The sequence below is a fragment of the Protopterus annectens genome, chromosome 3.part0, assembly GCF_019279795.1.
Source record: "Protopterus annectens isolate FY-2018-M chromosome 3.part0, PAN1.0, whole genome shotgun sequence".
NCBI lineage: Eukaryota > Metazoa > Chordata > Ceratodontiformes > Protopteridae > Protopterus > Protopterus annectens.
This window is the reverse complement of record NC_056731.1, coordinates 1,334,864,393-1,334,878,311: the sequence shown is the minus strand read 5'-3', so window position 1 is coordinate 1,334,878,311 and position 13,919 is coordinate 1,334,864,393. Positions and strand designations below refer to the sequence as shown.

Sequence of the window (13,919 nt, the reverse complement as noted above, 5' to 3'; positions counted from 1 at the left end):
GCTTTTAAATGTCATGTCCCAAACATTTGCACTACAGCAAATAGAATTTTTTAGAATAAAATGTAACGCTCCTCCGCAAATTAGGTCATGTAAATGTTATTGCTTGAGCTGATAATGTGCAGTTACACTGCTATAGCCATTAATATCATACTGCTTTGTAATGAACAAGAACTAATATGGATAAGCATGAGCAATACTACCTTAGAACATGGAGCTGACGTAGATCCAGAGACAGATGTCAAGTGCTCTGCTGAGAACAGATTAACTGAAGACCATTCCGTTAAGATAGAATGACCAAGGAGGCAATCAATGAGGGTCTTCTATTTTTCAACAAATTATGACATGGGAAGTTTGAGAGTCTTTGTCCCTGTCATAAATAAAGTACCTTGATGTGTTCATTTTATATTTCATTCTCAACCAAATGTATCTTGATGAAATCATTTACTGAAATTTGCCATGTATGTGTCCACAACACTAAGTACTGTTCATGTATGTATTCTGTTCATGTGCTTTTGCCAGCTGTAAGAGAGTGAATTTATTTACAGTCATTTTAATAAAAGAACAGCAGCATAAATGTATGGTAGAGTACTATTGAAATGTTAATTACATTATATGCTTACTTTTAGAAATTTTAGTTGTTAAACTATCTGCAAAGTAGTGTTGCTGCTATAGTATGCAAGTCAGGGAACTTTTCTTCCCAGGTCTTCTTTGAACTGGCCATCTACCTAAGTGGATGTTCTCCAGGTAATATAATGTAATGAGCAATTAAATATGCAATAAGTAAAATGTAACTTAATTTTTGTTATGCAGTTAATGTCTCCCTTTCTCTCACTGTCTTCTTTTGCTTTCTTTAGATGTCTCACACCTTGTTGCTTCCCAGGCTAAACCTACTAGTATTACACCTGAGGCACTCACGTGTTCTGAACTACAGTGTGAGAATGAAGGTGCATGCATCATGGAAAACAACAAAGCTGTATGCAAGTAAGTAATATTCTTATTTTTGTAAAAGGTAAAATATTTTCAAAGGGAACAAATGCGTAATATAATACAATAACTAATTCCAAGCTTCCTTGTGCTTTCTTTCTTTGAGTTTTCTGTTTTACATGACCATGGAGCAATATTTAATATCATTCGATGAACAAAAACAATAAGGCTTGTCAGCCTTCACTTCCTCTGATTTATGCATCAGTTCAGTTCACACATCTGAGGGAATAGGACAAGATACTTGTGTCAGAAATGTCAGCCTTTCAATATAGGCCAAGTAGACTGGAACAGAAATTTAGTGAGTTCTGCTTTTTGTGTCAGCTGTGCCTGCAGGGGTGCTTAAGACAGGGGTCATATGCATTATCATCACCTCTCACTATGTAGTGTAGTACACAGAATAAACAAGATCAGAATTCCAGCACAATTGATATACTTACCAACTAACAATAGTTTAGTCTGCCCTTAAGATATAACAGTACTATTGCCAAACTGGCCTGAATCATTTGAAAATAATTAGTGAAATACTGCATGCTAAGTCCAACACAGAACCCTAGAGTAGATTGTAAGATAAAAAGTGACAAAACATACAGATAGAGCACAACAAAACTAGTGTAAGAAGCAGGAACCCATTTCTACAGTTGCAGTGACAAAGGATGATTCAGACATGGTGGTTATTGATAAAGCTGCTGCCTATGCCTTGGACTTCTACTCGCACTTAAACAGCTTTATTGATAAGGCAGTCCCTATCCATGCCAAAAATACTGAGAAATTTTATTTTATTTTTATTTTATTTTACATTTGTTAACCGGGCTAGTCTAACTGGATATATTTCCATTTTCAGCAGAGGCCCGGGGAGAAAAGCTCCACATAGAGACAAAACAGTTACATAGTATGCAAAAATGAACAGAATAAAATGTGGTGGGAATAGACAATATACAGTATTACATCATAAGATTCAACATCCATGACATAAGAAAGGACAACTTATTTAACATTATTTAACATTTTAAGACATAAAAAGAAAGTATAAAAAGAAAAGACATTAATAGAAAAAAAGAGTAAGCAGATTAGTTAAATTTATAAACTATCAGCAATAAGAAACGTTACCATATGGAGGAAAGGATAGTTGAGAGGTAACCCTTATAAAGTGGAGGTAGTATACCTTTGAAGTAAATAGAAGGTAAAAAGGAGAGGGAGAGAGAAGAAGAGAGGAAACTGTGGAAGTTAGAGTTTTAGTCGGGGTTAAAGCAGGGACATAACCAGTGATTTTTAAGGTAAATTCTAAGTTTTTGTTTAAAAAGAACAGGAGATGGAATGGAAGTAAGTTCAATAGGAAGTTGATTCCAGTATTTACCAATGGTGTTGGAGAAAAGGGAGTCGCCAGCAAGGTTATTAGATTTAGTTAAAGTTACTAGGAGTTTGCTTGAGGAGCGAAGTGAATTAAGGTTAGAGTAAGGGGTAAAAAGATTGGAAAGTACGGGTGTGTTATTAGGTTGATAGAATACCTTATGTACAAAGGTAAGTTGGGAAAGTAGCAACATGTTTTTTTAATTCAAGCCATTGAAGTTGCTGTAGGTTCAGACAGTGGTGAGTTCTAAATTGATTACCAGTAACAAATCTAGCGATACTATTGTAAGTGTTAGCCAGTTTAGAGAGATTATTTTTCTTCAGGTTAGTGTAGATAGGTGAGGCATAGAGAAGAGTGGAAATAAGATGAGAGTGGGCAAGAGTAACTTTGGCTGTAGGGGTTAAGAATGTTTTAATTCTGTAGAAGGAGCCCAATTTTCTGTTTACAGTTTTAATGGTATTATTGATGTGACAATCAAAGGTAAGGCTGTTGTCAATCATGACACCTAGCAGCTTGGTAGTAGAGTCGGCTGATATAAGGGTGCCATTATTAGATGAGGTAGAGAAGTCTAATGTGGGGGACCTAGTAGTGGGTTTAAAGAGGAGGAGTTTCATTTTTTTAGCATTTAAAAGTAGGCAGCGTTTTAAGAACCATGCCTCAACTGTGTGGAATACATTTTGAGTAATAGTTTGAAGCTCTGAGATGGTTTTTGCAGAACAAATAAGTGTGGAGTCATCAGCGTATTGTATGCATGTAGCTTGGGGAATAGCTACTTGTAAGTCATTTATAAATGGGGAGAAAAGAAGAGGTCCAAGAATAGAGCCTTGGGGGACACCAAGTGAAATTGGGAGAAGAGAAGAGAGTTTGTTATCCCAGAGGACTGCCTGTTTCCTGTTAGTGAGATAGAAAGTAAACCAGTGGATATCCTTGGGTTCTAAGGAAAGAGATTCCAGGATTTTTATGAGGAGGGGGTGGTTGACCATATCAAAGGCTTTGGACAGGTCAATAAAGAGTGCTGAAGATAGGATATTATTATTGCGGTTTTTGTTTATAAAGTCAGTAAAGGAAAGGAGAGCGGTGGTAGTACTATGAAAAGGCCTAAAGCCATGTTGACAGTTAGAATGTTATTTTTAGTTAAGTGATTCATTAACTGATAGTGAACACATTTTTCCATGATTTTTGCTAGTGGAGACAGGAGGGCTATAGGCCTGTAATTAGAGTATTCATTGGAGTTTCCTCCTTTATGTAAGGGTATGATGTGAGAGATTTTCCAGATATCAGGTATGGTTTCTTCATTAATAGTTCTGTTAATAAGAATGGATATGGGATAGGCTATTTCATTAGCTGCTTTTTGGAGGAATTCAGATGGAAGCTGGTCAGCAGATGGGGTACATGGTTTAAGTTTTTGGATACATTTTTGGATAAAGGTGGTGGAGATGGGTTGTACTATGAAGGTTGGTAGATTAGAAGATGCGAGATCAGGGATGCTAGAATTGTCAATGGAAAGGTGAGAGGCCAATGAATTGATAGTATCAGTAAAGAAGGAGTTGAAAGCATTGGCAGTTTCATGGGAAGAATTCTTTTCACACCCAGAGGGAGAGGGAGTGGTAGTCTGTCCAGGGTGAAGAAGTCTATTTAAGGTTGACCAGAATTTTTGGGGATTATTGTGATTCACTTGCTGGAGATTACTATAGTAGTTTTTTTTTGTCAGAAAGAATAGCTTTTTTGGTACTGTTTCTTAAGTGTCTGAAGGTCTGTTGATCTGAGGGAGATTTTCTAGTTCTCCATTTTATCCAAGATTTGTTTCTGAGTAACATTTTTTGTCTTGTTTCCTTAGATAGCCAGGCGGCTGGTTTAGATTTAACTCTGATAGTTCGTTTTGGTGCATGATTGTCTAGGATTGTTAAGAATTTGGTGTTAAAATATTGAACAGCTTCTTCAAGAGGAAGAGTTTTTAGAGGGTTCCAGTTACAGGCATTTAGTTCAGTTTTAAATAGGATAGGGTTAAAATATTTATTACTATGTGAGGTCCTGAAGGTTGGGGTATTAGTAGTGACATTCTTTTGTCTTATGATATAGGTTAAATTGTGGTCGCTAATGTCATCAGGCAAAGTACCGGCTTGATATTTTTGTTGCGGTTTGTTAACAAGAATCCAATCTAGTATACTTTCTTTGTTGTTAGGTTTATTAATCCTAGTAGAGGTGTTTATTGTCTGAGTAAAGCCATGGAGATTAATATGAGAGGCTGGGTTGTTAGTGTTAACTGAGGACCAGTCGAGGTTGAAGTCTCCAAGTATTACAGTTTCTTGTGGGTAGGTGGAAGAGGCCCAACTAAGGATATTTTCTATTATTATGGAGTTATTTCCAGGAGGTAGATAGATACAGATAATATAGATGGCTTTATTTGGGTTCAGTTGCAGCTTTGAAATAAGGAGTTCAGTCTTGCTAATCTCCAGGGGAACATAGGGTACTAAGGATATATTTAGTTCAGTCTTAAATAGAAGTGCTACTCCCCCACCCTTGTGAGTATTGCGGTCTAGTCTCAGAATGTTGTAGCCTGGGGAATGATTTCAGTATCTTTAGTGAAGGGTTTTAACCAGGTTTCAGTTAGACAGAAGATATCAAAGGAGTGATATTCAAGAAGAGAGTGGAGATGGGTGACTTTGTTATTGACACTTCGGATATTAAGGTGTCCTATGAGTAAGGTATTTGAATTAGAGGTTGGTAATGGAAGGGACGAGTTTGAAATAATAGGTCTGGCTTCAGAAGAAGTATTTGAGGGTAGTCCTCGGGTAGAATACCTGTATAAATAAATTATTGAACAAAAGAAAGAAGATGACTTAATGCTTACAAGAGGCGTCGTTCCATTTTCTTTAAGAGCACAGTTAAACAAAGTACTAAAGATCTTAAGAGAACTATTTAAAAACTCACAGCTGAATATAAACTTAAAATAGCCATTGGAAAAAAATGACTACAAATCTTTCTTTGTCTATGCCAGGCAATTAAGAACGAACACCCAACAGTGTTTAAATATAGTCTACAATAATACTGCCTGCTCTGTCACAAAGGAAATAGCTAATATCCTAGCTGACAAATTTAGTGTAAATTGTACATAGTCTACAGCGATCATTATTCTGCAGATTTCACAATCCTAGCCACCTCTTTAATTAATATGGTACAAGTTCTATCAGCCCTCTTAAAAACAATGGATACTTCATCCATGGGCCCAGATAACATATCAGGTTGCCAGGTTATCGGTGCCAAATATGAGCTGTCTCAACCTCTACTTAATTTCTTTAATCTAAGCCTTTTCACTGGTTACATTCCTAAAGCCTGAAAAACAGCCATTGCAATGCCATTGCATAAGGGCAGTCCAACAACAAAACCTGGTAACTATAGACCCATTGGTCTAACTAGCCCCATATGGAAAACCATGGGACATATTATCTCAGGCCTCACTAATCTGACATTCATTAATTTGGTTTTGCCAACAAGAAAAAAATAGGCCCTGCCTCTTCAACCTCATTAATTTCTTTGAGAAAGTCACCAGTGCAGTGGATATAGGTTAAGCAGTACAAACATTATATTTGGACCTGGCTAAAGCCTTTGACACTATCCCTCATGCAGGCTTTATTGACAAACTTGTAAATCTAAATCTAAATTCTTATCTTGTAAAGTGGATAGCTGACTGGTTATCTAACAGAACTCATGTGGTTAGAGTTGCAGGTACCACTTCTGAAAGCAAAAAGAGTTACCAGTGGTGTACCATGGGACTCTGTGTTTGGGCTCTCTCCTATTTGGCATCTATTTGTCAGATCTTCAGGTCAACACTCTTAGTCTATAGTTATCTCAGTTTGCAGTTCACTGTAAATTGGGTGTTGTTATTTCAGTTTCCATTTACTCACAATAGTTCCAGCATCGGTTACACGTTAATAATGAGTGCAAAGACAAACGGTCTCAAATTAAATGAGAAAAATGTAGTATTGTTAATTTTGATAACCAAGCATTGTCTCGTACCATATATGTGATACAGCCCTCCAATCCGATGCTGCCATAATAGCTTTAGACATTCTTCTTGATAATGCCTTATTGTTTGATCATCACACCACTGCAGTAGTTGGTCAAGTCTTCTATCTGGCTCATCTAAATGCCACAGGCATCTTCTCTTGATCCAAAGAACTTCTACCTCACCATGACTCATATATCATCAGACCCATTAGTGAATATAATATCCTTTTTTCATATATGTGTCTGAACATGTAGTGTAAGAGACCTTAGAGGTTTCTAACTAAAAACTATCTGTGGCCTCATAAATCTTAGTGATCAGGACAGACTGATAGCCATCTTGCTATACTTAGTTTCTTACAAACTCCTTCATAGGAAGTTGTATCTAGCCTTTTAAGCCATGGAAGTTCCAGCCCACTTCCACCTTCTGTTCTTTCACAGGACAAATGGCTTCTCAAATACCAGGTTAAAGAAATTAAATCTTTATTAACAAATAAATATCCCAACATATCCCCAATCTCTGGAACAAGCTTCCACTTTATGTCAAGCAGAGTATCACCATTACCACCTTTAAGACAAACCTAGATATTTGGATCTGCAGCCTAAAATCCTCCCCCAGTCTACCTTGTTCTTCTCTCCTTAAGGCTAAAGGGAATTTCTGATTATGGGTTATTGGCTAGGCTTGTAATTGTCTTTAGGCTGATTGTCTATTGATTATCTATGAACCTATTAATCTATGAGTTGGAACTCTGTTTTTCAGTAGCCAAAGATGGGGCCTAGTTATAAATAGTCATGCCATGCATATTCTCTTTAGAAGGACCAAACATATATATGACAGAAAATAAAGAAGATTTTTGTTTTTGAGTAAAAAAATGAAGATTGAAATCTGAACAGTACAGTACCTAGTTGGGTGTAATTAAGTCAAGTTCACTGCATGCAAGTGAATAACCCTGTATGCAGTGGGTGCTTCTGATGCAGTTTCAGGGCAAGGACATTGACAAGAAGCTGCTAGAAAGCATGCATTATATTACAGCAACAAGGATGATAAGATAGGATTAAATGAATGGCTTATGTAAATGACAGAAACAAAGAACTTGACTAGACATATGCAAGAAGAAGCTCCAGAGCACCATTTTTTATGCAGTACTTGAGAAATATTATTCAGAAGCTCTCCATGGGGAAAAATACAGTTTTATATGCATTACTTGTAGACTGAAGTTAATTGTTTGTTGTACAACTGTTGACTGATTTAGCAAATCAACATCAAGACCTGGAAATAGAAAGGTGGGAATTTTTATTTAAAATATCTGGCATGGATTTTGTTGAATTGCAGGCATTGTGTAAAGGGTTCAGTATCTATGGATTGCCTTTGTGCAAAGTGAGAATGACATGGACAATTTAAGATAGACAAGAATTAATTAATTAATTAATTAATTAATACTGGTGAGGTGGAGCAGATACTTCTTGTACAGAATGATTACATATCAATGATTTCCCAAATGCTCCTCTGACAGTGTGAGTATGGATGATATTCTTTTGCAACCAGGAACTATTGCTATGTTTGCTCAAAAATAATTTTTAAAACATTGATCCATGTCAATACATCAACAGCATTTTCCACAAAGCCAAATATAATGAAAATATTTTACTGACATCACTTTTGGCAAATATCAAAGTCATTCTTTTTTCTGCAGATGGGCAAACACCCTTGCACGCCCAGGTAGGGTATACCCTCACACCCACAGACTTAACAGTACCTACCAAAAGGTCACACAACAGCAGAGAAAAATGATTATCTCTGAAGTGATTTTAGTGAAACATTTTTGGCAAAATGGCAGTTGCCAAAACTGCAGTCGATAAACTGAAATGTTTCCTTACTAAATAAATGTAACCATTGATTTACATAAAAAAAGTTCATACTATTGAGAACTCACTCAAAAAAATAAGAGGGATAACAATCCTTTGGATAAACTTTTGTTCTCTTTGACCTTCTCTGCAATTGGAGTTACTTGGCCTTCTGCACTGATGTTATCTTTTTTTCATCTGTCATACAGTGTGCATCCTACCACCCATCTCATACATGTCATCTCCATCACCTCTAGCTTTCTCAACTGCTCTGCTTTCACTGCCCAGGTTTCTGAGCTATAAAGTAGCATGGGTGTTCCACTTTTACATATACCTTACTTTATCAGATTCTTTGACACTCTGTGTCAGGTGGCTGCAGTCCCTCTCATTCTAACTTTAAACTCCTCATTCAAACTTCCCTTCTTCTCAATCATCCCTCCCGCAAACTTGAAGCTGCTAAACTGTTCCATTATTTCCCCTTCTATCTCATTTCTCAGCTTCTTCTCATTTTTTACATTTACTGTCATTACGACTGCCTGATCTGTACTCACTTTCATCGTGAGTGCCTTTAGTTTTGCATTCTGTTCCCTTTTATCAGCCGCTGAAGTTCTTGTATAGAGCCTACATGTAATACCACATCATCTACATACCCCAGCTTTGTTGACAATACAGGTCAAAGTTTGTCTTTAACAAATGTTTGTTTATACCTAGTAGCTTGCAGTTAATAGGAACAGTTTACTTGCACTGTTTTTCATTTACTCAGGGAAAACTTGTCTGCAAAATATCTTATCTGGACCTTTATATTTATTATTATAAGTTATGATTCTGTAGCAAGATTAGTTTTTTTAACTTCATAATGATACTGTTTTACATAGTTCTGCAATTTATTTAAAAAATAAGATATGGCCCAGCTCTTCTATATCATTTTATTTTACTATTTATTTGTTTTACATTTGTTTACCAGGAAAGTCAGAAAAATCAAAAAAAAAGAAAAAATTCTCATAGAGCATTCTTTTTATATTTTTAATCATTTGTTTTTACCTGATTTGCATGTGGAGGTTAGTTTAATATTACTCAGCCTCTAGTAACCTGCCAAGTGCAGCATAAATCTGAGACTCAGATGTACAGTTAATCTGACCTTTAAAATATGTTTATGCAACAACAGTAATCCCCTGTGCAATTAATAAGACCTTTAAAATATGTTTCTGTGACTATAGTGATACCTCTTGAAAATTAAACACGGCTAGGGTGTGTGTGTGTGTGTGTGTGTGTGTGTGTGTGTGTGCGTGCGTGTGTGTGTGTGTGTGTGTGTGTGCATATATGTATATGTGTGTGTATATATATATATATATATATATATATATATATATATACATACATGTGTGTATTTGTGTGTGTATATATGTTAGACATGCTTTTCCCCCCTTTTCTGAGGAAAAATCATTACTGAATTTTCAACCATTTGAAGAAAATTTATAAAACCCATATCATAATCAAACTGATCTTTCAACCATTTGAACAGCATTTATACAAACCATATCACAATCCAAGCTACAGAAGAATATAACCTCTTCCAAACAGTATCAATCTTTCATGTCTACAGTTTATGATCTGGAAACACGCTACATCCAGCAACAGAGGCAGATAAAGGTCCAGAAATTCAAGCAAAAAATATACAGCATCAACTCATTTGATATTACATTGTTATACATTTGTAATACAGTTTTACTGAAAGTTTTAACTATATTAATGCCCAGTTTATCATTTGGCAGGCTCCTTATTTCTTATTTTACAGCAGCTGAAATTGTTGTGTGATCTTGAAACCAAATACAATCCTGATTTAGAAACTGAATAATGTACTTCAAAGTTCTTCCAGCATTACATAGACGCATATGTTTGCAATAGTGTAGACCTAGGACATACCTGATTGCCATATGGTGAACATAAACTTTATTAATGTTACACAGCAATAATTCCAATCATTGTTAACCAAACATACTTTAAGTTTTACAGATAGTTATTTGAAATATCAGGACTCCGAATGTCAAGTCTCATAATGTGGAGGCCGAATGGCTGAAAATCTGGAGTTACTTATACTAAGTTTGTGATCGTTTCCCTTTCTTTATTGTATGGTGATCTCAGAATTAGTTTATATGTTGTAGGTGAATTCCCCTATTCTGACTATATGTGCTTTATCAGAACACTTAATTGCTGTTTACATATCAAAGCATAATGGCTGAAATGCTACCATACACTTAATCACACAAGCTAATAATGCAATAGTTAGAAAATATTTGACTGTATTTAGAGAGAGAGACTCACTGTTGAATCCCATATGTGGAAGACAAGGATACATGACATAAAATGGATGCCTATAAGGTCAATATTCTGAAAATTGCATCTAAAATAATGGCCTTAAAATAATATAACATTTTGAATGTATGGGATTCCTTGCCAGCAAATGTTAAGAAGCAATTAAATAAATATTGCCTGCATAGTCATGGAGTGTCATAAATAACATAGTAAAGAACGAGCACTTCAGTAGCACATAGTAAAGTACAATATCTTTGGTGGAGACCAGGGAAATCGCTTCTGTGCATTTAGGAAGGTGATGGGGCTACTTACTAGCGCATCCTTCTTCCACTGTTTAGGAATTTACAGCCAAAAAATAAAAAATAAAACTCAATCCGTCCTAGTGTCTGTCTAAATGATGGTCCCTGTCAGCAGACGTGCATGTTTGGTAATGATGGAACAAATCGCAGAAAGAGAGAGAGAGAGAGAGAGAGAGAGAGAGAGAGAGAGAGATAATGACTGGCAGGCAGCTGGGGAAAAGTGAGAAAAGCAAACTGGTAGCAGTTATTTGTTTTTTACATGATAAGAAATAATGGTTAAACAATTTTGCTATTGCCTGGAGACTGGGGTGGTTATCAAATTCCATTCTGCTACTCAAAACATCCAGCAAGACACCGACAAGAACAAATATTTATATGTTAACCATGGATTTACATCAATGTCAAGAGTCATAATATAGCTTTCTTTGGTAAATCTAGTATCACCATTGAATACTGTATAGATAACATTCTGTTTATATTGGGCTCAGTCTTCTGGGACTTATCTATCTTTTCTGATAACAAATTCTCCTTTGTCCACTATGTTTCTAGAATGGTTAGAAAATCCTTTTACTTTGCACAACTTATATATGAGGGAATCTCCTGATGTTCCAGAAAAGTTATACTCCTATTTTATTCAGTCGTTATTTGACCTATCATTGCTATGATGCCCACTTCAGTATATATCTCACAAACCACCTGACTCAGTTCTATAGACTCAGCATTTCTTTACCAAGTCTTGTCCCATTAGCTACTCTTACAGTCTAAAAGCTCTAATCATCTAGCCGATCTTGTACAGAGCCCGGAGATGGTGATCACTGCTCAGCCTTCTGTGAGGTGAATATCTCAATACAGTTTGAACTCCTTTACTTAAATAGAATCAGCTATAAAGCAAACACTCACTCTACAGACTTGAACCTATATCATTACATTAACAATACCAACTAGCATGACAGGTACCTTGCTCATTTTATCTCTCATTTCTTGAATAGGGTCCTTTTATATATTGAGCAGAGTACTTTACTGGAGAACTTAATATCATCCTGGATGACTGGTTGGATAATCAGAAATATTCATCTGGGATTCATAAGGAAAATCTACTTAAATGAGAACTGTATTAATATTCCACCAATACTAGGTGCTATGACTGAGCTTCTTTATGGTTTCCTTAACTGTAAACTTGACATAAACCAACAAATGTATGAACCCATGCATTTCAGTTCTTCATTTGGCTTTATGTTTCATTTTTATAACATATTTATAATTTGTGTTTTGAACTTCTCTGCATACTTTTGGATTATTTCTCCATGGGCCTTCACTGAAAATAGCAAGGTGTACAGACGGCCATCTCGAAATATCAGATAAATAAATAAATACATATTGATATGTTAGTATTCACAGTAAGCACATAATTCCATTCTGCAACTATACAATGGGTCAAATCTCTTGTACAGCCAAAATTTCCTTTTGCAGACATTAAAAAGTTTAATGTTGCTGTTAATGTTTAAATATGAATCATCCCTTAACCATCATATTGTACTTCTCTTAAGCCATTTTAACTTTTTGTACTATGCATGCAGCTCAGACACAGTATTCAGGTATATTATTATTATTTATGAATGCCTGACTGGTAGTGAAGACATATTTTTTTTTTTTTTTTTTTTTGTAGGGGAACTTTTTTGTAGTACTTTGTTATTGCTAAAAATGACATTTTCAAATTTCTCTGAATAATGTAGTAATATATTTTAGAAATGTGATGGCCTTCAGAGTGAAAGAGAACCCTTTAAAAATTGTAATCTGTGCATCCGTTTAGATAATTTTATACCACACAATACATATATGTAGCATTAGTATGTTTCATTCAGTATATCACACTGGCTAATAAATAGCTAAAAAATACAATTTGAGAATTTTCTGTCTGTGAAGACCTGGAAAATTCATGATGTTTTTAAAGCATTGTTATATTTAATAGTTACTTACTCATTCACTCATTTAACGACTCTAATCAGGCTTTACAGGAGCCTGTACAATGAAATGTAATAACTGCATTGGTTGCTTGTATCTATACACACCTTTATGGCACTGAATATTCCTACTGGCATATCAGTTGCATGTTCTAATTCAAACTGGAGTCAGAAAGATATGTGCAAGCAAAAGAAATGACAAGGCCTAGGACAGTAATTCCATGTATTCATTAAGATGAGAAAGACCACTAACCAAAACATATTAGTTTGTTGTCTTAAGATGCTTGAATGGAAAGTTACAGATGCAAGCAAATAAATATATTATTTTAGATGAGCTGCATCCTTGTTAAACCATAACTGGAATTTTGGTGGCATTCCTCAAAGAATCAGTTTATACAGAGGAATAGATGAACTAAAATGAGAGTGATCACAATAAGAGGTAGATACGCAGATGTATGAAAACACATAAAAGTCTAATATTTTGCTCAGTGCAGTAATGTAGAAAGTAGCTGTCTTCATTACCTCAAGGCATTATTTCATTTATTTCCTTTCTTCACTCTAGGTGCCCAGCAAATGAAGAGCACTGGTACATGGGAGAAAGATGCGAAAAGAAAGGCAAAGCACAGGACACAATAATAATAGCAGTTTCTTCATCTGTCTCTATATTTGTTGTAATGTTAATAATCTGCTCTGTGAGCCTTGTTTGCTTAAAGAAAAAATACAAGAAGAAACTTTATGAAAGAAAAGAGCCAGGATATACTATGGAAAATGCCTACGTAAATAAGAATGCGTTTTAACTTTAGAAACTGGAAAGGAAACAGAGAACATATGTATGATATGTTTCAAAGTTTGATATTCTGAATTGTTGCCTTTTGAATAAAATTATACAACAATAAAATTCTGAATCTTTTTATGATGCATTACTTAAAATTATTCATTTTAATGAAAAGTGATAGCACGTTTAATTATTATTATTATTTAACTTTTGTAGTAAATTTGTAAGGTACTTTAATTTTTCTATTGATTAATACAGTGGTGTATATACATATATATACATATATATATATATATATATATATATATATATATATATATATATATATATAGATTCACTTTATAATTTCAAAATACTGAAATACCGAATTTCAATATTTCGAAATCATA

General features: G+C 35.0%; 1 protein-coding gene across 1 annotated transcript in view; it reads left to right on the top strand.

The window, feature by feature from the left end:
• Positions 1 to 13,588, top strand: part of LOC122797066 (meprin A subunit beta-like) — a 380,136-nt gene extending 366,548 nt beyond the window's left edge. The window contains exons 10-11 of the mRNA XM_044065841.1: positions 855 to 981; positions 13,318 to 13,588. Of these exons, the coding sequence (XP_043921776.1) occupies positions 855 to 981; positions 13,318 to 13,552 (362 nt within the window). The 3' untranslated portion in view covers positions 13,553 to 13,588. The remainder of the gene's footprint in view (positions 1 to 854; positions 982 to 13,317) is intronic.
• The last annotated feature ends 331 nt before the right edge of the window (positions 13,589 to 13,919 follow it).